Raw genomic sequence first — 27,072 nt, 5'->3', positions numbered from 1 at the left:
AGCTGGGATAGGCTCCAGCCCCCCCGCGACCCTCAGTGGGGGAACAAGCGGTAGAAAATGAGTGAGTGAGTGAGAATGAAGACGCAGTGATGAATGCTGTCAGTGACTGAAAGTCTGGAGCAGACTTTAGTGGAAAAGCTGGAGAAGGTTAAAAGGAAAACTGTCCGAACATGAAAGAGATTCCTCAAGTATGTAATAGAAATTATAAGCCAAGCCGCAGTTCTGAGATGACACAATTGATTATGTTTCTAATTTATCTTGGTGCCTTTAGGGTGAAGTATAAATGACAATTGTTTGTGCATTTGTGTGCAATTCCATGGGGTGGAGCTCACTGCTCAGGGGCTGGCTTACACCTGTACTTCAGAGGCTTGTAAAACTTGTGCTGCCACAGAGCTCCTCACTCTCACTTTCATTGTCAAAGAAAACATCCATCTTGTAAATTGCTTGCATTTCCTGAGGTTCAGATATTTGGTTCTTGGAAAATGATGAATTATGAAAGCGTTGTTGCTTTTGTGGGTCAGTGGAGATGCTTCCAGAAACTGATTTTTTTTCTCCTTTGCACCAGCATTGTGCCAAATGGACTTGTGTCGTTCAATATTGTTTTTGTGGGCGACAATCCTGATCACCATTGCCGGATTCCCGAGGTCAACCTCACCCAGGAATGGTTAAATGCCACTATCCCAGAAGAGGTAATCAAGCTTTTTTTTAAGAAAAAAAAAACATCTTGAAATAAAGAATGCAAATATATCTCTCTAAAAAGTTTGAGCCACACTGTCCAAGTCTGATCCTTCCATCTGGTGATGAACTGACAATTTTACAGAGTGTCAGCTCCCACCAAATTGTTCAGAACTGAAGAAGCTTTTACAGCCATTTGTGATACCTTCATGTATTAATGTGCCCATGAGAAACATGGACAATTATGGATTAAAAGTTATAAAGATTTTTCCTTTATTTCAATACATATATTGTCCCCTTTTGTATAGGTTTTATACGAAGGTTCTATCTAAAATGTCAATAAACCAGTTAGTTTTTAGTCCTCTTCTCTGCTTCAATAGGAGCATAGTGGCCTTGGAAAGAATATGACCCGTTTTGACTGATTGAAACTTCTGTACACAAGAAATGTGGAGAGAAATTAAGTATTGTTCTTTTGTTCTGTTTTATTAACAATGCCAAAGGGACAAACAGACAGAATCAATAGGGAAATCCCTTCCCAAATGGTATGCACCCAACACCTGAAAATGTATTACAGATGTTGGTTGCATACCATTTCTCTCCCCTTTACATTTTTGTTTGCCTTTTTCCTGTGTCCCGCACCAGTCATCCAGCAGGATCAGTATGATGGTGGATAGAGGTAAAGGGAGGCTTGTTCTTCCTGTCCAGGATGAACCTCAGACCCACTGTCAGATATGCTGATGCAGTGGTCCCTGGGCTCTTTTGGGTGCCTGGAAATGCAGGCACATATGGCTGCAGTAATTAACGTTAATGACAAAGACATTGATACTACTGCCTGACCCTTCTGTCATTGAAACAATTCAGAATGTCAATAAAACTTTTGACTGCCAGCTCTTCACATGACGTAATCTGTATTGTTCCACAATTGCACTCATAAAAATCAGGAATGTGCTTTTTTCAAGGGCTGGAAAGAGAGAGTTGCTTTGGAAAAAAATAATAATAATAAAAGTGCATGATGGTCAAAGCTAAGCTTAGGGGGGATCTGCTTAGTTTTAGTCAACATTTACACAAACATCCTGTCCCTCACTCAAATAATACTCCTCTTTAAAACAGCCAGTAGTTGTTGGGCTGATTTTCCAACGTTGTTACAAAAACTGCTTGGAAGAAAAAATTGTTACCTTTTTCCAACTTAACACAAGAAGTAGGCCCAAGCTAAACAGTAAAGTGTTAGAAGGTTGACTTCAGTGCAATTGTGCCCATGAAATGGAACTATGGATTTCAAAAGTGCTGGCGGCTGTGTTTTCAATTTAAAGCCTGGCCTCTCCAACTTCATGTTGTCCCCCCTCATCTCAGGTGGTGAACGGGAAACTAGGACGGAGCAAATGCAGCAGATACCGGCTGGATGTGATCAGAAATCTGTCCGATCAGGGCCTGGTACCAGGCAGAGATGTCAACCTCACAAGCCTGGAGCAGGAGGGCTGTTTGGATGGTTGGACCTACAGTAAAGAAACCTACCAGTCGACCATAGTTACTGAGGTCAGTGTCAAGTTTATTATCTTAAAACTCAGAAACTCTTAAAATTACATTAATCTGAAAGTAGGGACCTTAACAAACCTGGCTTAAGGAAGATCAACTCATTGGAAGCAACACTGTTTAGATGCTCACAGCTCACAGCACAAAGTCAATCATTAAAACACAATTGAGGCTGCATAGACAAAACTGTCCAGTAACGAAAGTTTAATTCCCGAATCGTCTTGTAATATCTGCTTAATTCTCGACCCGCTGATGTTCCAGTTTGACCTGGTCTGTAGCAACCAGTGGAAGTCACCACTCACCTCCACTATTTACCTCCTGGGATTATTGGTGGGAGCCTTGATCACGGGGCCGCTCTCAGACAGGTACTTAAATCATGAAATCCTTCAATTGCATGATGCTGCGGCAGGGCTCTGGTCCTGGAAATGATTCAGTCTTATGCATCCAAAGAAAACATTTCCCCTGCATTAGTTTTTAAACAAATGTGAAATGATATTTTTTTGCTTTGAATTCATGTTTAATTTGCTGTCATTGTTCTAAACTCGTTGTTCTTGTTTGGATTCCTACTACAGGTTTGGCCGGAAACCTGTCTTCTTTGCAATGATGGCCGTCCAGGCATTTTCTGTACTGATTCAAGTCCTTTCAGTTTCTTGGACAATGTTCTCCATCTTTTTCTGCATTAATGGCATAGCGCGCATCAGTTCTTACATTTCCTGTTTTGTGCTGGGTAAATGATATTTTCTGTAATTCATCAAGAGACATTTCTGTATTGATAAAGTGTAAAGACTTCCTGTTTTATACCACTAATGTTTTCCTGCACTTCTCCATCCTTTTTCTATACAGGAACGGAAATCTTGACTGGCAAAGTTCGAGTCCTCTTTTCATCGTTTGGTATATGTCTAAGCTTTGCGATAGGCTACATGCTCCTCCCTCTCTTTGCATACTTTTTAAGGGATTGGAAATCTCTCCTATTCGCTATTTTTCCGACAAACCTCATGAGCCTTTTCTTTTGGTGGTAGGTTTCAATTTGTAATTATTATTATTATTATTTTGCTCTCTCGTGTGTTGATTGTGTCGATCTGTCGGCTTTTTTGTTATGTCAAATTTTTAAATGCTGATAAAATGTAGGTACAAAAAGTCAGCAAAATAATGCTTTGACTTCATGCTTTCCCACCATGTTCTTTGGTCTGTGTAGCAACCTCTCGATCCAGACACAGCGTGTTTCTCTGTTAAATGAACAGGTTTGTCCCAGAGTCTCCCCGATGGCTGCTCTCTCAGGGCAGAGTTGCAGAAGCAGATGCCATACTGAGAAAAGTGGCCAGGATGAACAACGTTGAGGCTCCCGAGATCATCTTTGATGAAACGACACTTGTGCGTTCAGCTCGAACCGTATCGGTACATTTGCTGCTGCATTGATCACTCGTCGTGATCAAAAACTTATCTCTCCATTTCTGCCGGTGCTTCTTGCAGACGAAAGAGAAAACAACCACCCGTGTGCAACACAACGTCTTTGACCTGGTGAAGACGCGACACATCAGAAAGATAACTCTGATTATTTGCCTGGTGTGGTGAGTAAACTCTTGTCCTGCATCTACAACAAAATACAAAGATGTATCCACGCTTCTGCTCATCTGATTTCAATGGATATCAGAGCTGAAAATGGTCCCCTCATTTAAATGCTTTTCAGCTGGGAACATCTGGCAGGTAACAGGCAGACAGAAAGGACATGTAAGGTCAACACAGCCTGCTGTTTGGTATCACAGCTGAGGCGCGAAGAAAATTATCTAAAGCTATATCCTGCAGTCGTTACAGTGTAACTCTAAATAAGTCATACTTTTGGGATATCTATCTGCCGACTCAGTTTCACCTGCAGTCGTTTGAATGGAGGAGCCAGGGGGTGGGAAGAAAGGGCAGTTAGCATTGCAACCCTGAATTTGCAGGTGGAGGCCACATTTTGTTCTGAATTTTTACCTGGCCGAGGTTGAGGTGCTATCTCATCTTAAATTGTTTCGATCTTGCACCTCCTCCAGGATGGTGTTGGCCATGAATGTGCCACATTCTCTTAGTGATAGTAGTAGACAGGCCAGTACCTCAGGCCAGATGTGCACTGTTAGAATCAGCCTGCATGAGAGTGGCATTCCCATTCCAGATGTGTCGGGACATATGCTTGAAAATATTGGACACTTCATTTACTGTGGGTCCCAAATGTTAGATCTCTATTATTGTAAGTAAATGAGTCGTGAAAAGTCCCTTTTTTTTCTTTAAAAAAAGTGCATTTCTATCGTTCAAGGTTTACCCTGAGGTTTGGATATTACGGCTTGACACTGAACACGTCCCAGCTTCACGCTAACCCTTATATCAGCTGTTTCATGTCTGCCGCTATCGAGATTCCGGCGTACGTCTTTGCATGGCTGGCGTTGCAGTACTGTCGACGGCGACCAGTAACCATCCTGGTCTTCTTCACTGGCTCATTGGCACTGTTCCTCATTCAACTGGTGCCTGAACGTACGGTACTTTGATAGTATAATAAAGAGAATCCATATCCATCATCAGTCGAGGAGGAATGTTCTGACAGTTTGTTTGTTTTTTTAGATCTATCTGGTCTTGCTGTGGCTCTGGAGTTGATGGGTAAATTTACTTTCACAGCAGGTGTATGCCTGCTGTATGTCTACGGAGCAGAAATATACCCAACAGTGCTGAGGACCACAGCGACAGGGACATGCGGAATCCTCTCCAGAGTGGGAAGCAGCGTTGCACCTTTTTTGTTTAGCATTGGTGAGAGAAATGGGCAGCATCCTTTTTAAAACCTGTATTATCTAAATATCAAAGAGACACTTTAATTTCTTCATTTCATTTCTCTTTGCACAGGTGATTCCTTTGAGTATCTGCCCTATATCCTCCTGGGTACTCTGACTTTGGCGACTGGCGTCGCTTCTTTCTTTCTGCCAGAGACCTTTGGAAAACAACTGCCTCAGTCCATTGAAGAGATGCCCAAGGCAAGAAGGTAGGTTACTAAAGGAATAGACACTGAAAAATACACCTATTGTTAATGTTTGCATTGCTATAATGGACAAAAGAGAATGAACAAAAATCTCCATTTGTTCCAAATGGGATTAAAATGGTTTGTTCCAATTGATGCCACAGGAAGGAAATAAATTAAACTTAGAGCTAAAACATTAGACAAGAAAAACAGCAAAGGAAGCAGATGTGGAGATTTGTGGAAGTAGCAGAGTGAAGCTTCTTTATAACTAGCTAACAAGCTGATGCTTTGACCGCCCCAAAAAATGATGCCTTGTTTATTTGTATTTACATCCACAGCTTAAAGTGCCCCATGAAAACAAAGAAAGACCCCCCTAAGGTCATCAGTGAAAGTCCTCTCTGAGTCCCCGAGTTAATGTTTCTGCGGCTGCTTTGTGTGGAGTAAGACCAAAGAAGTGAAGCATTTCTGCACATCTCGAGGTTTTCGTCTTGAGTCAGGTGGATTTTTGCAGTCTTGCACTCCTGAGCCCGGTGCTGAACTTTGGCCACCGTGATGTTATGACTGTGTTCAAGCTCAAGTGCCAGTTTCACCTTTGCTCATTGGTGTGTGTTGAATTGTTTTACCTTTGTCTGTTGTATCCGGCTACATGTTAGGCATGTAGTGGTGTTCTAGTGGTGTCATGGGCACTTTATATTCAAGGGATTTTCTCTGGGTTCTCATGGTTTATTTAATGAATTTTTAAGTATGAATGTGTATGTTTTGTCCCACATTACATCCCAGAGTGTGCAGTTTGTCACAGCAAACCCTAGCTGGTCTATTTTGTATTAAGTATTTTTAATTAAATTGTATTAGTATTTATTTGGTCATCAAGCGATTTTCATTCTAGTAAATTAAGGATGGAACTGTTGGGGCCCAGGGTTGTGCCTGCTTTGTCCTGAAGGGGGTGGTGTTGAGCACAATTGGCGGACTGCTTTTGTCTTCCTTGTGTCGTCCCCCTCCTGTAAATAAAGCCTTTGACCCTCTTTCCACCGTGTCCAGGCCTGCTCTCGGGTTCTGTTAAAACTCCACAAACCGTAACAGGAACTATAGTTTGGAATGGGAAATAGTCTAACTGGACACTTGTGATTTATTTTTATGTCAATCTAATCATGTTCAAAGTTCCTCAGCTCCCAATCACTCAGATTAAAAAAAAGCTCCAAATGTCTGATAGCTGCTCACTCCGGGATTAAACATTTTTGTAAATTGATACAAGATATAAAAAACATTAGCAATAAATTTGCATAAGTGACAAAAAAAAGGTAAAAAAATAAAACACAAAACAAAACAGTTGAGATAAAAAGTATGAAATACATGAGGTTTGTTACGAGACGTGGTAGTACAGGACCCGAACGCAGGCCAGGACACCATGGTGGAGTGGTCAAAAGCTTTATTTACAGGGAAGGGGAGCACACATTGACGACAGAAACGGTTCTCCTGGACCACATGGGGATCGGGAGGCAGCGTCCCCACACCAGATGCAGTCCCCCTGGACTGCTGGGAACCCGGAACACCGGTGAGTCCTCAACCCGCAGCAGTCCCCCTGGACCGGCGAGGACTCGGGAGTCCGGCGCGACACGCTCACCACATGAGCGTGCCCCGAGACACTGAAGGCAGAAGCAGTCCTAGACTGCAAGGGGAGCAGGAGCAGTCCTCCAGGGAAACCGGAAGCTCGGGAACAGGAGCGACCCTCCAGGAAAACACAGAGCACCAACATACGAAAGGGAAAGCGACCAAACAGCTTCACCACGAGCAGACGCCCTTACAAACACCAAGGAAGCCGAACAAACACCCGCGCAAACAGACACCCCAGCACTGACAGGCAGGCACAACCTGCTTAAATAGGCAGCAAATTGCCCACAGGTGTGCCTGCCTGCAGCGCCAGCTGCACCCAATTGTGCTCCCTTACACCCCCTGCAGGCCAAAGACAGACACAAACCAGAAATCCCAACAAGGTTGACATGATGAAAAGCAAGATCAAAATCATCAAGATCAAATCCTGACGTACAGGAGTAAAATGTAACTGTTAATACTGAGAGAACTGCATGAATAGAAAGTAACAGTTGATGAAACAGAGCTCATTTTCCTGTGATGGCAATGTAGTTGTTTTTTTTATTATTATTTATTTATAGTTAAACATGATTAATAACTTTATTAAATGTTCCTTCCTATGAAGTAAATATGCTTCAAGTCTTAAACTTGAGTCTTGTCAGGGTGCAGCTTTCTCCTCGACATTCATGCTGATTTCAGTGCTGTTTTGCAGGTTGTTCAACTCCTGTCTTATTTCACAGACACGAAACTTGTTTAAAAAAGAAATCAGGTCATTTTTAATAATAAGTGACTTTGTATAAAAAGAAAGAGTCCTATTACAGTTCTTTTTTTGTCCTTGTTTCCCTTAAATTTTCAAAACCACAAATCTTTAACAAAGGAAGTTGCTTCCATCAAACTTCTGTCACCATAAGTGGATTAATAATTTAAAAAAAGCACTTTGATGTCATGTCCTATTAAAACCTTCCCCAAGAATCACAAACAGCAGCATGATTTGTGCTCATCTGTCCACATCTGTCCTGGTTCAGTTTGCAGGAGGCGCCCTTTCTGCTGTGTCCTCCTTCTCGCGGGTGGACGTGAGTCTGTACTGTTTCTTCCTACAGCTATACAAGCACACAAAGTCATAGAATTACATTAATGCCATGAATGTTGTTGGGAACTAACTCAACCAGACGATGAAGGTCAAAGGTCATCGTGATTCTGTGGTGAAACAGCCATCAAACAGTTGAAGTTAAATGTGGAGACAAACTTTCCCAAACCTATCAACCTCTGGAGCCTTACCCAGGAAAACTTTGCATTTGATCGAGCAAGTCCGGCAGGGGCTTTCCGTGGCTTTCAGGCAGTAGGAGGCTTAGCAACGCCAGCAGGACAGCGAGGCATCCAATGAGGATGTACGGCAGTGAAACGGAATAGCTTCCTGTGTCCACACATCAGAGGAACAGACAATGAAATGCTATCCCAGCTTCAATGGCCTCATAGCACTGAAGTACATGTGCTGCACATTTCACATTTCACATCTGAAATGGTGGCATTTTCTGACATAGATGGAAAATGCTCCGTTGAATATTAACGCCAAAGGGATCTGGGACAGTCAACAATTATTAATCTGCACTGTTTCCTGGTGTGAAACAAATTGCAAGTAGAACTGTAACAGTGAGTTTTTACTGTTGCATGAGGGTTAGAGCAACGGTGTTAGATTAACCAGTGGCCCACATAATGATCAGATATGGCAGGGCTACACGCCTTGTTGTCCTGGTTCAGAACTTTTAAAAACCAGAAACAGGCTCGCCAAAGCCATAAATGTTTCTTCTGTTTATTGTGCTTCTTCTTTTTATTGATCTAATAAACTAACACAGATACTAAAAGCAAACTCATTACCAAACAAGTAATCAAACACATTCCGTTTGTCAAAGTACGGAGAAATGCAGAGAATTAAAAAAAAACAAAAAAACTTACGTAGGTAGATAAAATAAGGGGCAACGATGCTGCCTATTTTGCCCATCATAGAGCAGCTGCCCAAGGCCGTAGTTCTCAGCACGGTTGGGTAGAGCTCCACTGTGTATCCGTACACGATAGAAAAGGCTACTGTCACAGCAAACTTGGCCATCATCTCCAGTCCTATGGCTACATAGATCAGTTCTAGAGGGAGTGAAACAGGATTACATTAGAAGTTATATGGCAGAGGCAGCCTGGGAACGCTCAACCAAGAGCATAAATTGGGGAAAACCAGTAAAGATGCAAGAGGTAGAAAATAAAAATGGAAGCCTGGTTGTTTCCCAGGTACGTGCTTAACCACAGCACAATAAGTATAAATGAGTGCAAAATGGGGTCCAAATCTTTGCCAACAACTGCTTTTGTGGTGCCCATCACTATTATTTACAAGTATTTATTCCAGTCAGGTGCCACCGCCACCGCCTGGAAAAATGACACAAACTCACAAACTAAAATAAAACAAACCAATGACATCTATTACTGTAGTGTCACGGTGATGTTTGTAAAACGGCATTGCTACTCATACCTGATGGTATCAGCTGTATTATGAGCAGGAACATTCCTGCCATGCACAGCGTTGAGAAAACCGTCACTCGTCTGGAACACCAGCGGAAAAACACCCAAGATAAAAAGTAGGCTGGAATCTCGACCAGCGCTGACAGGAAGCAGTTCAAGAATGCATTGCCGTGAAGGTTCCCGGTGTTCAGCGAAACGCCCAAGTAGGTAATGGTGACGGTGGGCCTGCAGGGACGGCGAAATGTGTTAGTCTCTGTGTGTTTGCTGCTGATCAGTTTAATATTTAAAACGTGCAAGATTTGCCTGCACAATAACTGTAAATGCCGATTTACAGACAGTTCAGGTTATAAAACTACCGGCCTGCTGTGCAGTTACATAACGCCTAATTGGGACATCAGTCGCATTCTTCACAGCACCTGACAGGCCATTATTTGTTGTTAATCAGACGTCCCACCAAGGCGGCTGCCAGCGCGCATCAACGTAATTGTCAAATCACATCGGCGTGGCCGCCTGACGTCTGTGTGTGTGTGCTTCGCCGTGTGTATTTGTGAGTCCCGGGGTCGCTGTTCCAAATGTGGAGGTCAGGTGGGACAGTGGGGACTCACCACAGCAGCCACAGCGTGACGGAGATCCCGCAGACGTTCCGTGAACTGACCAATTCGCAGATGTTTGGGGGGCTTCTTGGAGGAGACTGGATGTCTTTCTGGTGGGGGGGGCAGGGTAACAAAACCCATACACATCTGTAAATCATTCATTTCTAGAGCTGCTTGTCGATATATGGACACGTGCTGAGGCAAAACAAAGGGATGATTTACAGAGCGGCGAAGATCAAGGTTCAATCTGGTGCCGGAAACAGGCGAGCGTGCGAGAAACAGATCTACACTACAGGGCGTTATCAAATATTCATCGATTCTCAAATATTCATCGCTTCAATAACTGCCTGTAACTCTCCATGCTTTGTGTTGTCTCGTGTTCCATGTAATGTTGTCAGTTTCAGTTATGTTTGGATTTGCACGGAGGAATCAGCGGGAGGAAGAAAAGTTGGCAAAAATAAATGAGGCCTGAGCTTCAGCTTTATGCCAGAAAACTATTTTTTCTTTCTATTTTTGCCTCCGACCGGCAGCAGTGGGTTAGAGGAGGAGAAAAGTCGTGATGCAATGTTACCCTTTAAAAGGGAAGGAATAAAGACACAGACATGAGTAAACAGGCACCAAATGAGTGGCAATTAAACAGAAGAGCAGCCGGTAAACTGGTATGAACTGGAAACTTTATCGTCTTCATTTGTTTCATCCCACTAACTTTTCATTGAATTCTATTTAACTCGGACTCTTGCAGCCCTACAGGCTCCCTTTGTCTGTTGTGTTACCAGGATTTGTACGTCATGCATTAAATAATAATTATTGTTACATAACCGAAGAAAAAAGTGCAGAGTTTTGGCAGAGGCTCTGACCTGTAAGGGCGTAAAAATGACCGTTGGAGGCTTGACGTTGTTTTTCTTTGCGGCAGCTCTGATGATCGCTTCGGCCTCTTCAATTTTCCCGCAGGACACCAGCCACCGAGGAGACTCGGGGATGTACCTGCCTCAAGAGGTGGAAGAGGGACACATTGACAAGAACCATCATAGCCTTTTCTTTTGGTTTGAAATAAAAAAAAACACCCTGAGCTACAATTTGTTCCTAGAATACATCATAAAGTCATTATTTGTCTTCCACCTACCACCAAAAAGGTATATAGAGTAGGTTTGGCAGCGCAAGAGCCACCAGGAGCATCCTCCAGTCTCTAATCAAGAACGCCAGCAGCGGCAGCATCATGTAGCCAACAGCAAAGCCCAGATTCACGCCCAGCGTGGCGAATGTTTTGCGTAACCGCGGCGATAAAAGCTCCGATCCTAAAGATCAAAAACAGGATGAAAATGACGCCGACTTAACGCGCTAAAGTTGGAAACTTGGGCTAACCTGGCGCTAAATACGAGAAGGAAGATACCTAGCACGAATGTGCTGGAGTAACTGAAGGTGTTGCCCAAGCCAACGAGAAAGTACATGCAGCAGAAGAAGGTCCAGGACGGAGAGAAGATCAGAAGGAAGTTGGAGACTGCGTGGATTCCCATTCCCACAAAAACCATGAGTTTCCTTCCGTACCTGAAACCACAGAATCATTTTCCATCAGGACCTGAGCAGAAACTGGAACGGAATCTTTGCTGTGGTGTCAGAGATGGATCCGTCTCAGGGGTCAGAGGGTGAGAGACAAGAATGCACCCTGGACAGGTCAACAATCCACTGCACGACACACACACAACTTTGCTTACACACTCACACTCGGGGCACTTCAAAGTCTTTGCTGCCCTAAAGTACTTGTCACCCTCTGATGAGCTGTGTTTCATTTCCACAACTCCTGCTGCTCTTTCACACACACACACACACACACACACACACACACACACACACACACACACACACACACACACACTTTTGCAATTTGTCTGGTTTTGCATTGTTTTAGCGTTGTATTAAGGCTGCCTATTATTGTCACTTTTTTTTTTTGGGGGGGGGGGGGGGGGGGGGGGGTGTATGTAAATCACCTGTCAGCAAGTTGTCCACAAATGAAAGCACCACTTAGAACACCACAGAAGAAGACAGAGGTAGTCAGAGGTTTCTTCCACTTGTAATCACACACAAGGTCCCACTGAAAATGCACAGCAGAAAATAACTTAACCAACGGGATCATGGAAAATACTCTTTTTTACTCCTGTGCAAAACACTCAAATATTGTAATTGATGCACAGAGGTCAATAGACATTCTTTCGACTGTAAAAGGACTTTGTTAGAGGAAACTAATAATTCTATTTCTGTCTTTTCTGTAGTTGTGACAGGCCTGTTTGGGAAACAACAGTGGTCAGTGCGCTTCCACAAACCTCAGACACCACCGTCGATGCGTAGATGCTCTGATCGTACTGCCATCCGTCCAAACAGCCCTCTGTTGCAACGGTAGACCAGTTAACATCAGCGGGCAGCAAGCCCCTGTCGGAAAAACGCTGCACCTCTGTAAGTTTGTATCTGGAGCAGAAGCTGCGCTCCGGAGCGCCGCCGCCGCTTCTCTCCTCCAGCGGAATGCTGCTGTTCTCCCACGCAGGTGTCAGGTTGGCTTGCGGGGGGACGAGACAGTGGTGGTGCGGGCTGCCAGCCAGAAAGACCATGGACAGTGCGGTGTAGCCGCAGGGGATGGCCCGCAGGCACAGGAGGTAAAAGACCTGCTTCTGGAAACGGCCCCATTCCCCCAGGAAGGCGGTGGCGGAGTCGTAGTCCGTCATGTTGGCCGCGGCTGGGTCAATGAGGGGACGAAGACTTCACCGTGTTAATTTCAAAAGCACTGGTTACATCCCACCCACTTGGTATTATCCCACTTTTAAAGGGACAACCCGACAAAAAAAATCTGTCAGAGAAATGTCATTATTCCTGAGAGTTCCTTGTCTGTTACTGGACATTGGAATATATAACATTCCATAAGATGACACCAGATTAAAGTCGCTGCATTGCATTCCCATCCTTAACTAAAGAAAAACAATAAAACAAGTGCAATTAACTCATTCTGTAATGGGGACTGGGCTGAGAATCGGAGGTTGGGAGCTGGAGAGGTGCCAGGACGCCTTAAGAGCACTTCCAAGGTAGCCTTGGGTAAGATCTACTGAGGTCCCAAGTGCTCACAGGGCCCCGCGACGAGCTGGCGACTGCTGCTTAATCGTCCTGATGATGATGCTGAAAGTCAGCCACAAGTTGGGTGTTGTTGGTACAAAATGTTTTCTTAAAGTACTTACTTGAAGGCTGCACAAATTCAGTTTGCACAGCAGTCGGCCACGGTGGCTGGTTGTACCTAGGAGACCATCCCTAGTAAACAGAAGCATGAGAGCCTCTTTGTTTACCCTGAATACTTAATGCTCGTGTGTAAACACTCCTCCAAACCAATGCTGAAAGTAGTCAGCTCCAGTTCCAGTCAGCCATTCAGTCAGCCAGTCAAAGCAATAAAATAAACAGATGAGATTGACTGTGGCTGTGCTGAATCAACATGCGCATGAGGAAGCTAGTTCATTCATCACACCAGCCAGTGAACAGAAACCAGCGAGTCCAGTGGGACAGAACCTTGGCCCTGCTTGTGTCTGAAAGCCGGCGGTCATTATTCAACAGGGAACCCGTTCGTCCTACTGGTTGCTGGCATGCTCCAGAGAGAGAGAGCAGTAACATGAGGTTCTTGGGAGCATCGACACTCCATCACCATTATGGCACATCTTGTGCAAGCGGTCATAAAAAGCATGTTACATTACTGATTATTGTTGTTTTAAGCGCCGCTCTGCCTAATTGCTCATTATCACAATGGTGATTACCTCAATTACAGCTGGTTCAACTGTTGTAATCTTAAGTCAAAGGGTGTTGCGTGCTTGCTCCATCCAGGATGAGAAGTTTTGCCGCTCCACCGGTGTCAAGGTCAAAGGTTAGACAAGTGGTGGAACCATTCAGCAACCAGCCAGCCAGCTTGTACAGGCTGTCCTGCTTCTGTAGAAATCAACATCTGGCTGATCTGATTTAATCCTCTTACCCCTTTCTTATTTCAAAATCTGTAAAATGTATCTTTCTGATTTGACCGTGGTCACAATCTCTTTCAACAAACAATCCAGACACATAAAGAAAAGCATTGTTGAAGTTTACCTGATGATGCTATTCGGTGGAGTCCCCCCATGAAATGCCTAGCCAATGCTGAGTTTACAGGCAGACAGTAAAGTTGCTTAATGCTCAAAGGGCAAAAGTATCATAAAATCCATTATCAAGAGAGAGAGAGAGAGACATAGAACATAGAGGGAGAGAGAGAGAGATTATTCACTGCAATAGCAAACAAAATCAATTATCTTACTTCACCATTGAAATGACAGCACAGTGTTTTTTTATGGGGTTTTGAACTAATTAGAGGCTTTTCTATTTCCTCTTTTACGTACGTGCACCGCTCTTGCATTCTCACCCTGATGATTTTTTTTCCATTAAATTACAACATGGAAATCTCTCTCAAATCCTACAAAAAAAGGGAGAGAAAAGGAAGAAATCCCGGGTCTATTGTAGTGCTGCTGACGTTTTCACCAAACAGGAATTGCCAATCAAAGCCCTAATAACTTCAGGGAGTGAAGCAAGCCACACGTGTGCCACATTAAAGCCTCTGTGTGTGGAATGATGCCTCATGCCTGAGGGGTCCTGTCTGTCACCAAGAAGGGATCCACAACTGGAGACGTTACATGTAGCTGAAAGGCAAAGGTTGCTTCTCACTGTTTATTCTACATGATAGTGTAATTTTATTAATTAATTAATTTATTGTTTGAAGATTTCTCCTTTCTTGTTGGTAAGTTTATAGCCAAATACTAAATAATGTTTACGGTTTTCACTATTTTTTCTTTTACGCACTAGGTTGTTGATTATTGCAGCAGCGCCCCCTTGTGGCGATGGCATCGCTTATCTACTCTGACACGTGCGCTTCTTTGTTGCCTTCAAAGCGTCAGATGGGGTAAATTATGTGTGAATCTCTTGTCATTGACTGGCTGCTGCACCACTGGCTGGCCGCTATTTCACCACCAATGAGCACAAATCTTTTATTCCCTCAGAAATTATGATTTTTATTTTTTATGTATTTTAATGACTTAATGAGAAGCTTCTTAGAATGTATAAAACTCTTACTCAGCATGTTTTTATTAATGTAACCCAGTCACCACTATTTCAAGACCATGAAAATGATCCATAACCCTTTATTATTCCTTTTGTGATCAAACCATAAAAAAACTTTTTGAAAAAAAAACAAAAAAAAAACAAAACAGGTTACGTGTGTTTAAAGGGACGGGTTCAGCCTAAGTTTAAAAGGAACTGCTGGTTGTTGGGTCACAGGATCCTCACAAATTCTTTGGAGTTATTCATTTAAGCTCATTATCCACTTATTATTAAAGTTAACTGGAATAAAGCCACTAACCTACTGTACATTCACATGTAAAAAAAACCCAATCTTTAGAGTGGATTAAGGTCATTGGCATAAGAATACAAACAGTCTATCTCTCCGCTGGCTAGAACAATGGCTGATCAGGACAGACATTAGCATTCTATCGATGTTTTGTCTGTAGCTCAATTGAATTTGTTCATTGATCATCTTCTTTTTAAATAAGGTAAACATGCCCAAGGAAGCCTCTGTGCACTGATAACGTGCACAGAGGCTTTGATGAGGCAACCTGGTCACAGGTTTGGCCATCTGCAAATATTTCAAGTCATAACAGGACAGAGGAAACCTAATTTGCACCCACAATGATGACAGGGAAGACACTGTGGATAGGCTGAATCTTTTTACATTAAACTAAATAAAAAGCCAAATTGTCTTGTGCTTAAACTAGCATATTCAACTAAGGGACAAAAACTCTTAAATTCTGTGCGAGGAAACATATATCGCTGAAATGGATGGAGGGTAAACCTGGCAGAGGGTTATTTTTGGCATAATACCAATGGAATATTTGACCAACAAACCTACCTGTATATTATTCCAGAGTATTCCTTCATAGCTAGAATCCTATGAAGGAATGGTTTAATCAATATTAACTGCTGCCCAACTCCATCCCAAACCTCCGTGACATGATATTTGTGCAGTAAAATAGATACAATCAAGTAAATAACACTAGTTAATCCTCTCAGTTTGTAATTAACCTGGTTGCTGTGATTTCTACTCAACTTCTTCCTGAGGATTCTTGCCTTAATGTGGCCTAAAAACAGACCAATGGGATTCTAACTGCTTAGCGACATTTAGATTATGGGCACGTGAAAGTCTTTGGGTATTTAAAAGTGAGGAATGTTGTTTCCAGAAAAAAAAAAAACAGCATCACTCCGGAGGGGTGTTGGGCCGGGAAATGCATGTTGGATGGGCCACTCGAAGGGGTTTTAACAACATTTCTTTGAGTAAATCAATCTAATCAGCATGTGTCAGTCTCAGAGTAGTTGCTCCCCCCCCTCCCCACAATGTCACACTTTGATGAAGAGGTCACTTCCTTGTAAAAAAAAAAAGGGGGGGGGGTCTGAACTTGAGCTTTTCCGCTCTGACTCCGGCACGCAGAGGGGCCGGCTAAATCTGCCCCACTGAGCTCAACCCCACCGCTGGTACTGAGCTCGACTCTTCTTGGCAGATCCCCCCCCCCCACTCTCATACCCTCAAGAACCTTAGAGCATTTATTTCTCCCTCAAAAGCAGGGGGAAAGAATGGGCGACTATGACGAAGACACCGCGTTCCTTGGGCAGACCGGTCCTTATTACTGGACCACATTCTTCCTCCTGAACATGGTCTTTGTCTCAACAGGATTTAATGGCCTTTACATCGTCTTTGTCGGGGCGACGCCGAAACACCATTGTCTCATTCCGGACGTTAACCTGACAGAGGAGTGGAGGAATGCCATCATTCCCATCACTACAGTAGGTGGTGAGGAGGTGCAGAGTCAGTGCAGCAGGTACAAGCTGGATGTGGTGCGGAACCTTTCTGCTGAGGGATATATTCCCGGGAAGGATGTCAACCTCACCAGCCTAGAGCGGGAAGGGTGTTTGGATGGATGGAACTACAGCAAAGAGATCTACCAATCCAACATTGTCACTGAGGTCAGTAAAATGTGTCACTTATTCATTGGTGGAGTGTTGAAAGGTGTCTAACTCTGCTCTTTTTCCAGTGGGACCTTGTTTGCAGTAACCAGTGGAAAGTTCCCTTTGCCTCCTCAACTCTTTTTGTGGGCTATCTGTTTGGGTCCCTGATCTCTGGGCAGTTCTCTGACAGGTATTTCCTCATCACGTCGTCATAGAAACAGTGTGATAGGAAGCAGAATTATGCAAACAGATGTGGTAAAATTTTCTCCAAAAAGAGTTGTTTTTTTCCCCTGCATTGCCTTGCAAGCAGGGCCTCCCGCCCATGGAAACTGAATGCAAATGACCTCGAATAAAATGGCGATTTGGTCTCAGAAGCAGCACATAAAAGTTGGCGCTGCAGTTTTCAGGCTTGCTGGAGCCCACAAGAGGAATATTTTTGATTATTTTCAGCGTGGAAAACCTGCAGCATTATGCTTAAGGCCTTTGTTTTCAGAAAAGCAGGGGGCCCAGGACACAGCGGTGTGGAGCACACGTGCGTTTTAGCCCTCAGCTGTGAAAGCAGAGCGGTTGGGGTGAAGGAGTTTGAATTTTTAAAGCCTTTTTTTGCCGTTCTGCCACATGGGTTTACAATTAAGCTGTTAAGGGTCTTACTTTATTTACGGTGACATGGTAGCTTAATATTGCCGAAGTCAAATATGATTATATTCCTACTGATGTTTCATTCTTTCAGATTTGGCAGAAAAAAGGTCGTTTTCATCTCACTTGCTGCCCAGTGTGTCGCCGTCCTCCTTCAGTCTTTCTCTTATTCCTGGAGGATGTTCTGCATCATGTTCCTCTTTGTTGGAGCCTCACAGATATCCATTTATATATCTGCTTTCGTGTTAGGTACAGGTTTTTAGGCATTTCTCATCTGTTTATAATCCCATAATAACTTAGTAACTAACTGTAAATAACTGAGTGACCCGTGGGCCTGGTCATTGATGGCTTCTCTTGTTTTCTGCTCTCTCTCGTGCAGGAACAGAGCTGCTAAGCAAGACCATGCGAGTGGTCTTCACGGCTCTCGGGGCGTTTCTTTTCTACTGCATCGGCTACATGACCTTACCCTGGATTGCATATGGCATCAGAGAATGGAGGACCCTCCTTGCAGTTCTGTCCATGACGTCTGTCATCTACCTCCCCCTGTGGTGGTGCGTTGACTAGCATGCTGACGGTGAGAGCTCCAGTCCTCTGTTGGTTGGCCTAACTGGAATGCCAATCGTGCAGGTTCATTCCTGAGTCTCCACGCTGGCTGATCACCCAGGGGCGAGTGAAGGAAGCGGAAGTCATTGTGAGAGATGCTGCAAGGAAAAACAAAGTTGAGGCACCACCGGTTATATTTAAAGAAACACTGGTGAGATGTTCGTGTGTCGTCATCGCGTCAACATTTTCTTATTCGTTATTCCTGTCTTATAAGGTCATTCCTGCTTCAGCTCATCCTCTACTAGCTCTAAATTGAATCTTTCCGAAACATATTTGATATTTTCTGTGTAGACGTGTGGATGTTGCTAACATATTTCCTTTCTTTTTTCCAGTCTTTGCCCCCAGAAAGAAAATACACCATGCTTGATGTTGTGAAATCCAAGAATATCAGATGCATCACACTGATGTGTCTCATTTTGTGGTCGGTGTTACCCAACAATTCACGTTCATAAACTGTTTTTGCACCAGCGCTAAATGAAGAAGCAAACACCACGAAGTTTTGTTAGTGTAGACTGTTGAGCAGAATTCACAAAAAATCACAAAGCGGCTGCTATAGAAAAAAAAAAGATGCTTTGCGTCTTAAAGAAGCTTAAAGAAGTCTGATCCATGACAAGTCCAATAATCGTGTCTCTCAGGATGGCGATAAACATCGGCTATTTCGGATTGTCCCTGAACACCTCCAACCTCAGTGGAAACCCCTTCATGAACTGCTTTTTATCCGCCGCCGCTGAGGTTCCCGCCTACATCGTCTCTACGTGGCTGCTCAAGAAATGCAAGAGAAAAGCTCTGCTGTCGACGTTCCTCATCATCGGCGGGGGGGTGATCCTCCTCATCCAGTTCATCCCTGCCAGTAAGCAAAACACGCAAGTTTAGGGGACAACCGTTGCACAGGAATTTGCTGTTTCTTCATTTTTTTGGATATTGGTGCTTTTTTTTTAGCGAGAATTGTTTGATATGGAACTTTTCAAACCAGACTGAAGGTGTCGCCACTCACGCAGAGAGCGAGACATTCCTGAAGCGACCACTGAGCTTCCACGTGCCGAAAACCACAAATCTGTTACTGACCTGGGCAGTTTCTCAGCTGCGTAACTGTAACGGGGTAGATTAAAATAGATGGTTAAATTGTTGTAGTTGGGGATAAAATACAGAAAAATCACAATCTCCTCATCAGCGTGCTTCAGGAATTTGGATCATCTCGGAAAATCTACCAAGAATTGGCTCCTACGGCTGCTTTCTAAGCTATTACGCTTACTGAAAAGTCTCAACTCGGACAGTTTTGGGGATATTTTAAACAGATTTCCCCATGAAGGAAAATCCATGATGAGGAAAATTTGTATTTTATTTTATTATTTTTGCAGATCAGCAGGAAAAAAGCAGCATGTGACCGTGGCAGGTGTCACTCGAGAAATAATTAACCCCTATCTGTTGTGTAATAACAACATTGAACAGTGTCACCGTGTCCTGCAGCGCCATGTGTGTTCCAGGGCCGTTGAGGGCAACACGTGGCATCATGCACATCGCATTCCCGTGGATTTGCCGATGCGTTCGAGATTAGATCCAGTAAAGTTACATCAGTAAACTGCTTCAAAGTGACTTTAATCACCTCTCACGCTGCACGTCTCCTTCCTCCCCTGCTCTGTAGCGCTCCACTATGTCGCTCTGGCACTGGAAATGACCGGGAAGTTCGGCTTCACCATGGCCTTCAGCATCGTCTACATCTACACCGCTGAGATTTACCCCACGGTCCTCAGGAACGTCGGCATGGGAATGTGCTCATCTGCCGCACGCATCGGCAGCATCATAGCCCCATATGTCATTTATTTAGGCAAGCATGTCGTTCTATATTCATTCATGTGTGTTTTGATGTAGTGCGCCAGGTCTGGTGCCTTTTTAAAGCCTGTCTTTCCTCTCTTTTCCTTTATAGGCACTTATAACAAGGTTGTACCTTATATTCTGATGGGAAGTCTCACAATCGCCTCCTGCGTGGTGAACTTCTTCCTTCCCGAGACACTGAATAAAGATCTCCCAGAAACTGTGGAGCAGATGCAGGAATATCACGGGTGAGGTGTTTTTAAAACAGGGTATCCTCCTTTAAAGTGCAAGTTTTTACTTTCTGGTTAGTAATATTGTTTTGGGGGGATTTCAGAATATGCCGGTGTGGAGTAAAAAAGACAAAATACTTGGAAAATGGAAGGAGCGACAGTCTATCGATACAGCAGGAGGACAAGCACGACATGTGAACTTTTACTGTGAATTTTTCATACCAGCTTGGTTGGAAAAGGCAATAAAATGGAACATAAGATGTTGTTTTTTTGTGATTAATTGTACCGAGATCCAACAAGTCCACTTGAAAGAACTTTGGTATTTGAATTTGAGTGGTGTGTGTGTGTGTGTGTGGCTCATTTCGGTTTGGGTCTTTTTTAACTTATGCCACTAATTCAAGGTGTCGCTTTCACAAAAACTCAAACTACTTTTTTGATAGGTCTCTAATTTCTTTCAGAAACGCTGAACTGAGATCATGAAATACAAAAAGAAAGAGTTGCCTTTTTATCTATTTAGCTCATACCTGTGTTTTCTAGTGCATACAAATCTATGTAAGATCATTTAAAAACTATAATTTAGATGTTCACTTCATTTATTCTGGCTGTAATTGTGCAGAAGCCCATAATCAACCCCAGTGCCCTCTGGCCGTGAGGTGCCAGCCACAGCTTATCAGCAGCAGCATTTTCGGTGTTATCAATAATGATATCAGTAATTTGTTGTGTTCTGGCTTTGAGTAACTCCTTCTTAAGCTTGAGTTTATAGAGGTCGCCGTTATCTCGCAGGTTTTCCTTTGTTATGGCGATGTGTTTGCTCAAGGTCCTTACCGCTTTAAGAGGAGCAATAGCATCCAAGATGTTTCCTTTAAGAGTTCACCCACTGACGGTTGGCAGCAAAACTGGCGTCCTGATTTTATCGCCCTTCTCAACAGACACCAACACATAGAGAAGGCTTTAAAATCTACAGAAGAAAAGTCAAAAATTAAAAATTGTCGGTGAGAGGTTGTTTTGGCCTCACTAACCACACCACCATCCGCAGGCTTGTTAAAATCCCATTTTATGACCCTTTTATGATTGGAATTTTATGCAGAGGCTGCACAAAGGTCTGGCAAACTCATCCAGGAATTTCTGTCAAGTACTCGGGGAGTCTATAAATGATTAAAATGCAACTGATTAGTAAGAGACGCGTCTGAGGGAAAAAAAGGTAACTGTCATCAAAATGGTGATTTTAAAGAGGCGGTTTTAGTGGAGGGTTGTTTGAGGTGTGGTGGAAGGGGAGGGGGGGTTGCTCCGTGGTGTGTCCTCATTTTCTGTAGGAGCACTGTTCTTCTAGTACTGCTGGCGGGAGCGTCTCTCTCAGAGGTGTAGGGATTCCAGGCGTATTCAGGTATCTAAGACACATTCAATGAAACAAATAGTGATGGGAAATTGTTCAGGTTGACTTTGTCTGTGAATGACAACAGAAAACACAGAGAAAAGAGTAAAATCCTGCGTGCTGCACATGCTCGCCACCTCAGGTTGTACGAATCTCTCACAGCTCTGACTCTGATCCCTTCAGCAGATATACAAGCATGTAAGGAGCATGTATGATGTATGAGCACGAACATCTCGCTCAGTGAGCTCACATGTTCTTCCAAGTCAGCTTTTATTTTGTTAAGTCGTCTTATCTTCGTCTTTGAACCCTGAGGGTATAAATTGTCGGTCTGCTAAGAAAATGGATGACTTTACTCACTATTTATTTATCAATTCCAATACCATACCATGCATTTGCGTCATTTTCCAACTGTTTGAATAGGAAGCTTCTGCATTTTCAATCTTTACCTGTAAAAAGCATTTTTAGATGGGGTCAGCTGGTTATAGGATTGCAATTTAACCAGGTTATTGAGTAACTTTCTGCTTCTATTAAAGTTCGCCCAAAACCCCAGATCTCTCCTTTGAGGCTCAAGAGCACACGGGGGCAGTCTATTACTTCTCAAGGTAATGGGTGATTCAAAAATTCGAGATTATGACACGATAACCTCTTTTCTCGGGGACTGGGGAGCCTTTCATAGAAGGATATTTTTAGCCCTCGCCATCAGCATACTGCCAAATGGATTTATCGGCGCCTATATCATATTCGTCGCTGCCATTCCGACTCACGAGTGTTACATTCCCCCGAAATACAATATCAGCGAGGCATGGAGGAACGTCACGATACCCATGGAAACCGTCGGCGGCGTGACGAAGCGCAGCTCTTGCTGGAGGCTCAACTTGGAAATTGTAAAGAATTACACGCTGAGCGAGGTCGTCCCGCACGTGGACGTGAACGTCTCCCGCATTCCAACGGAGAAGTGTCTGGATGGGTGGATATACAGTAAAGACATATACCAGTCAAGCATTGTCTCGGAGGTGAGTCAGTCATGACTGTTCCTCTGGATCTGATTTTAAACTTTAAAAATAAATCACTGCTCATGGGGGGGGGGGGGGGGATGTCAGTTTAAGGTGTTTTCTGTGGTCACATCGCCTCATAATCAGCTGTAAAAGCAAAAGTGCTTCCGTAAATGTCTGTGCTGCAGGTGAGAACAGGGGTTGAGTCACAGATTGACTCCAGATTTAGTTCCCGCAGGTTCCAAAAGCTTTTAATGGCTTCTCTCTCTTTTAGTGGGACTTGGTTTGCGACAATGGATACAAAGTCCCACTGAGCACCTCCGTCCACTACCTCGGTGTGCTCGTGGGGGCGTTCCTCTCGGGCCAGATGTCGGACAGGTCTGTGGAGTCAGCGCTCATGTCCCATAATTGCAAAAAACGTCTTCTTTAAATGCAAAGTTCAAGTGGTGCTTCCTGCTTAGATATGGAAGGAGACCAGCGCTGTTTTTCATGATGGCTCTCCAGACTGTTACGATCACAGCACAGATTTTCTCCCCAAACTGGGAGATCTTCACCTTCATCTACTTCTTTGTTGGGGCAGGAGGATTTTCCAACTACATCATTGCGTTTGTTCTGGGTAGGTACTCATGTTGTGCATGTTCTGCAGAACAATCTCAAACTAAAGAGTAGAATTGCATCATCAACAGGAGTGAGCATCAAGGTTGGGTTCTGGGATGTCATGTTTGCCTCGTGCCACTCAAAACACAACTATCATGCAACTCTCTAGTGATGTCACTCTCATGGCCTCTGGCATCAAACTCTCCCCCTCTGGCTGCAGCAGAGGTTTATTATAGGATGGTGTAACAATTCTGACGATTGTTGTCTTTAGAGGAAATCTTGCAGAGGTCACACGGACTTCCTTCCTTCAGACTGACAGTAGCTGTAACACATAACGTTAGATGTTCAAAAAACTGGTCTGTGGTTTTGGAGCCTGACACAAACGGTTATGTTGACAGGTACGGAAACACTAAGCCCCAAAGCCAGAGTGGTCTTCTGCTCCCTCGGGGTTTTCATGTGCTCTGCTCTGGGCTACATGATGATGCCGGCGGTGGCCTATTTTCTCCGTGAATGGAGGCTGTTGTTGATAGCTATGGCCGCCTCTGGTGTCATCTACATCCCTCTGTGGTGGTAAGGAGATCCGTGGTTCCAACGTTTTGTGCAAAGGAAGCAAAAAAGGAGAGAAGAAACCCGTTATTTCCCAAATGTCCAGGATCCTTCCAGAATCTCCCCGCTGGCTGATCTCACAAGGAAGAGTGAAAGATGCCGAAGTCATCTTGAGAGGTGCCGCACGAGCAGGTAACATAGAGGTCCCACAGAGCATCTTTACGAAAGCTGAGGTGAGCTCAACCACACTTTTTGGTTTTATTTTAAATAACAGCCGCCGTTGAGCTGGAATTACCTGAGTGTGCTGGAATCAGCTTCTTAAGGCTTCTCGTGTCTCCCAGATTGAGGATGCGGTGGCTAAGAAAGACAAGAAGTACAACATCACGGCCATCTTAAGCAACTCCAATGCCTTACTAATCACGCTACTCTGCTCCTTTCTCTGGTCTGTTCTGTTTTTCTTTTCAAATGCGTTTTAACAAAGGTTAGCCCTGCGTGTGTGTGTGTGTGTGTGTGCAGGTGTTCAGTCTCGTGCTCTGAATGTTTGCAGGATCGTCATCACCATCAGCTACTACGCTTTAATGCTCAACACCTCAAACCTGCACGGTGACCCTTACCTGAACTGCTTCATATCGGCAGTGACAGAAGTTCCGGCCTATCTCATCGCCTTGTTGTCGCTCCAGTACTGCTCCAGACACTTCTGCCAGGCTTCTACGCTCTTTGTAGGAGGTGTTATGATCCTCTGCGTCCATCTCATCCCTATAGGTAATTGTGGAATCTGATCCAAAGCCTATTTCGAATTCCTGTTCAGTATTTCGGTGAATATTGCACTGGAGTGTCCCTAGTTCCTTTTTAGAAGCACAGTATCATCTAGGCTGATCTTCCAATGCAGAAAATCCAGTTGTGTCTCTTCTAGATTCACAATGTAGGTCTGGAGGCTCAATTTGGACTTTTAGCCCAATTCCATTGATGATAAGTGTGATAAAATGCCCTCCTAGATGCCCTTTCAGGGCACTTTCTTACCTGGAAATTCATACAGAGGCCCTGAGTGTTGGATGGAACACCATCACGCTCTTTCTAGGTTGCCTTTGCAGAAGGCGTGGGGGGGTCAAGTGTCACCTGTACACAAGCTAAAAAACATATTAAACTTGTCCTGCGAGCCTGAAGCCTGCCTCGGTTTAATCATAGGAAACATCCTCACTTCATCAGAACTGTTATTATTTTCCTTTTTCATTATCACACAGACATGGGGGCTGGTTCTCTCCCCCCTCCACACAGTGTGGACATGTTTTTAGTCTCAGTCTTTAATGATTTATCACCCAGGGTTGCCAAGTGTGTCCATCTTACTGGAAATGCTGGGGAAGTTCGGCATAACGGCGTCCTTTTGTGTGGTGTACGCCGTTTCCTCGGAGGTCTTCGCCACCGTCATCAGGAATATGGCCATGGGATGTTGCTCCATGGCGGCCCGTGTCGGGACCATCATCTCCCCCTTCATCATCTATCTCGGTCAGTACGTTTAAAATCCCGAAGGTTTTGCCAGGAGTTACCGTTCCGAGCCTAAACTTCCTCGCTGTCTCCCCGCAGGACAATACTATAAGTCACTTCCGTACATCCTGATGGGAAGTTTAGCCATTTGCGGTGCCGTCGCCTGTCTCCTGTTGCCAGAAACCCACAAGAAGCCTTTGCCGGAAACGATACCTCAGATGCTGCAGATTTGTAGGTGAGTTCCCTCTGATCACTGGTCTTCATGGGTTGTTATGGGCAAACTGGTTGCTTCAAGTGCGTCAAAACACAGCCAAGGTAACCTCACGGTCTGTCCTGGAGTTCCTGTCTTTATCACCCCTCAATAGAAATAAAAATACAGTATGTGCTGGTATTGACAGGTTATATTGGTGATTGTCCCCCAATGATCCCTGAGGTCAACCACCTTTTTATGTAAACTCAACGGCGTCTATATACAAATTACAATTAAACTTATCATAACATTGACTTATCTGCCTGGTAAAAGCTTATCCAAGAATAACCCTTTAGGGTTCTAGGAACTATTTATGGTTATTGTTGTTACCACTGAACCACAAGTAGCTGAGACGATAATCAACTGCTGTCTCACTGAGATATGCCCGATGTGCTTGTTTCAACAGGAGGGAAACAACAGCTGAAACTGAAGAGATCGCCGCTGAATGTCAGAATAAAGAATCCAGGCTGTGACACATTCCTCTCTTTATGGCTTTTTACCCTATCGATTCGCTCCTGTTTGTGATGTATTTAAACGTTTCTGAGTGTGCCATGGTTTTGTTTTACTTTTGAGATGAATAAAAAATACCAACAGGTTATTTGGGTGTTGGGTTTCTGTTGAGAATCTCCGCGTCACTTCGTAAAAAAAAAATATAAATTCAGCAAACGCCCGACGTTTGAAAAAGGTTGTAAATAAGCACACAAGGCCCACAAAGAGGAACCGCGGCGAGTGTGCATTTAAAGCCAATAATCTGCACTTGCACGCCACCTAGTGTTGGAAAATATATACACGTCCTGTGGTCTCGGGGAAGTCCACGGGCGTCGCTTTCACTTCAGATCTGTCAGGAAACTTTAAACTTATTTTCGGAAATCAAAACGAACACTTGCTTCTCCTTTACTGTTCTTATGTGGTTTGATTTCCGCTGTGAGGGAGAACGAGTGTCGTGACCTTCTGTTCTTCTGCGGCAGTTTCGTCGTAGATCTGAAGCAAAAGTGAAAGCGCACGGACCGCTCGGGCAACGCTCCCAACAATGACTTTTCAACTTCGTTGGGACCGTTGCTGTCCAGTTTAAGGTGAGTTTCTTTCTTTTGAATGTGGAAATCTTTTACGTCACTTCATCCTGTCGCTCGAGCTGTTAATGGGACTCGTTTAATTTTGTACTTTTAACAGTATATTATTCAGAAACGGGTAGATTCCTCTACGCTTTAACGGCGCTCGGGGTGTTTAAATGGGTCATTTGTTGATATATTATTTATTAGCCATTTAAAATTTGTTATTCTTCGATTGTAGCCTGACTTTGACATTGAAACATGGTTTCTTTTTCTTTTCTTACACATAAATGTGCTTCTATAAGCGGAACACCCTCGTCGGCCCCTAGATGGCGTAAACTGGGGACTATGTCTTTTGGTTCCTTCCTTCAGTTTTGTGAACTTGATGCATCAAATTTTTAGGTATGTGAGGTACATGATACCTTGTTTGTGAATTTTAGTGATCTTTTTCTCTGCCTGCCTTTGCTGTTGGCACCGCATTTCATCCAAATGGTGAAGAAGATGAATAGTTCCAAAATACCCAGGCTGCGTCTTCAGTGAGCAGAGAGAGGCAGTTGTGCAGGATTTCATGTACGATTGCGCAATATCGCCACTT

At 43.9% G+C, this 27,072-nt stretch overlaps 4 protein-coding genes and 2 long non-coding RNA genes across 7 annotated transcripts in view; 5 read left to right on the top strand and 1 right to left on the bottom strand.

The window, feature by feature from the left end:
• The first annotated feature begins 402 nt into the window (after positions 1-402).
• Positions 403-7,756, top strand: LOC130537022 (organic cation/carnitine transporter 2-like). Of its 2 annotated transcripts, none has more exons than XM_057053379.1 (11): positions 403-689; positions 2,026-2,208; positions 2,467-2,570; positions 2,778-2,932; positions 3,049-3,220; positions 3,447-3,576; positions 3,676-3,773; positions 4,496-4,710; positions 4,798-4,980; positions 5,074-5,209; positions 5,524-7,756. In XM_057053379.1, exons 1-11 carry the CDS (start codon positions 483-485, stop codon positions 5,585-5,587), a joined length of 1,647 nt encoding a protein of 548 aa, XP_056909359.1. In that variant the 5' UTR covers positions 403-482; the 3' UTR covers positions 5,588-7,756. The 2 variants fall into 2 exon arrangements, with proteins under 2 accessions (XP_056909359.1, XP_056909358.1); XM_057053378.1 differs by having other exon boundaries at positions 3,447-3,600.
• Positions 6,595-12,584, bottom strand: LOC130537024 (organic cation/carnitine transporter 2-like). The gene is made up of 10 exons (XM_057053381.1): positions 12,189-12,584; positions 11,856-11,959; positions 11,261-11,415; positions 10,994-11,165; positions 10,728-10,854; positions 9,883-9,980; positions 9,288-9,502; positions 8,726-8,908; positions 8,051-8,186; positions 6,595-7,872 (listed from the first exon to the last, which is right to left on the bottom strand). The coding sequence occupies exons 1-10, from the start codon at positions 12,582-12,584 to the stop codon at positions 7,794-7,796; spliced, it is 1,665 nt and encodes a 554-aa protein (XP_056909361.1). The 3' UTR covers positions 6,595-7,793.
• Positions 11,077-12,856, top strand: LOC130537031 (uncharacterized). Its single transcript, XR_008953535.1, has 2 exons — positions 11,077-11,513; positions 12,138-12,856. It is a non-coding gene; the product is annotated as an uncharacterized LOC130537031 (long non-coding RNA).
• Positions 12,857-16,403: 3,547 nt separating this feature from the next.
• On the top strand, positions 16,404-20,449 carry slc22a5 (solute carrier family 22 member 5). Its single transcript, XM_057053382.1, has 10 exons — positions 16,404-16,926; positions 16,995-17,098; positions 17,639-17,793; positions 17,924-18,095; positions 18,172-18,298; positions 18,480-18,568; positions 18,783-18,997; positions 19,790-19,972; positions 20,072-20,207; positions 20,294-20,449. The coding sequence occupies exons 1-10, from the start codon at positions 16,537-16,539 to the stop codon at positions 20,385-20,387; spliced, it is 1,665 nt and encodes a 554-aa protein (XP_056909362.1). The 5' UTR covers positions 16,404-16,536; the 3' UTR covers positions 20,388-20,449.
• Positions 20,450-22,133: 1,684 nt separating this feature from the next.
• On the top strand, positions 22,134-26,026 carry LOC130537023 (organic cation/carnitine transporter 2-like). The gene is made up of 10 exons (XM_057053380.1): positions 22,134-22,574; positions 22,828-22,931; positions 23,015-23,169; positions 23,549-23,720; positions 23,803-23,929; positions 24,038-24,138; positions 24,244-24,458; positions 25,017-25,199; positions 25,278-25,413; positions 25,835-26,026. The coding sequence occupies exons 1-10, from the start codon at positions 22,167-22,169 to the stop codon at positions 25,899-25,901; spliced, it is 1,668 nt and encodes a 555-aa protein (XP_056909360.1). The 5' UTR covers positions 22,134-22,166; the 3' UTR covers positions 25,902-26,026.
• A 188-nt stretch (positions 26,027-26,214) lies between these two features.
• The window catches only part of LOC130537030 (uncharacterized), a 7,920-nt gene continuing 7,062 nt past the window's right edge, over positions 26,215-27,072 (top strand). Inside the window, exon 1 of the long non-coding RNA XR_008953534.1 lies at positions 26,215-26,501. This is a non-coding gene — a long non-coding RNA (uncharacterized LOC130537030). The remainder of the gene's footprint in view (positions 26,502-27,072) is intronic.

This window comes from Takifugu flavidus, chromosome 14, assembly GCF_003711565.1.
Source record: "Takifugu flavidus isolate HTHZ2018 chromosome 14, ASM371156v2, whole genome shotgun sequence".
NCBI lineage: Eukaryota > Metazoa > Chordata > Actinopteri > Tetraodontiformes > Tetraodontidae > Takifugu > Takifugu flavidus.
Note: the sequence above shows the minus strand (reverse complement) of the source record. Positions and strands in the feature narration are given on the sequence as shown.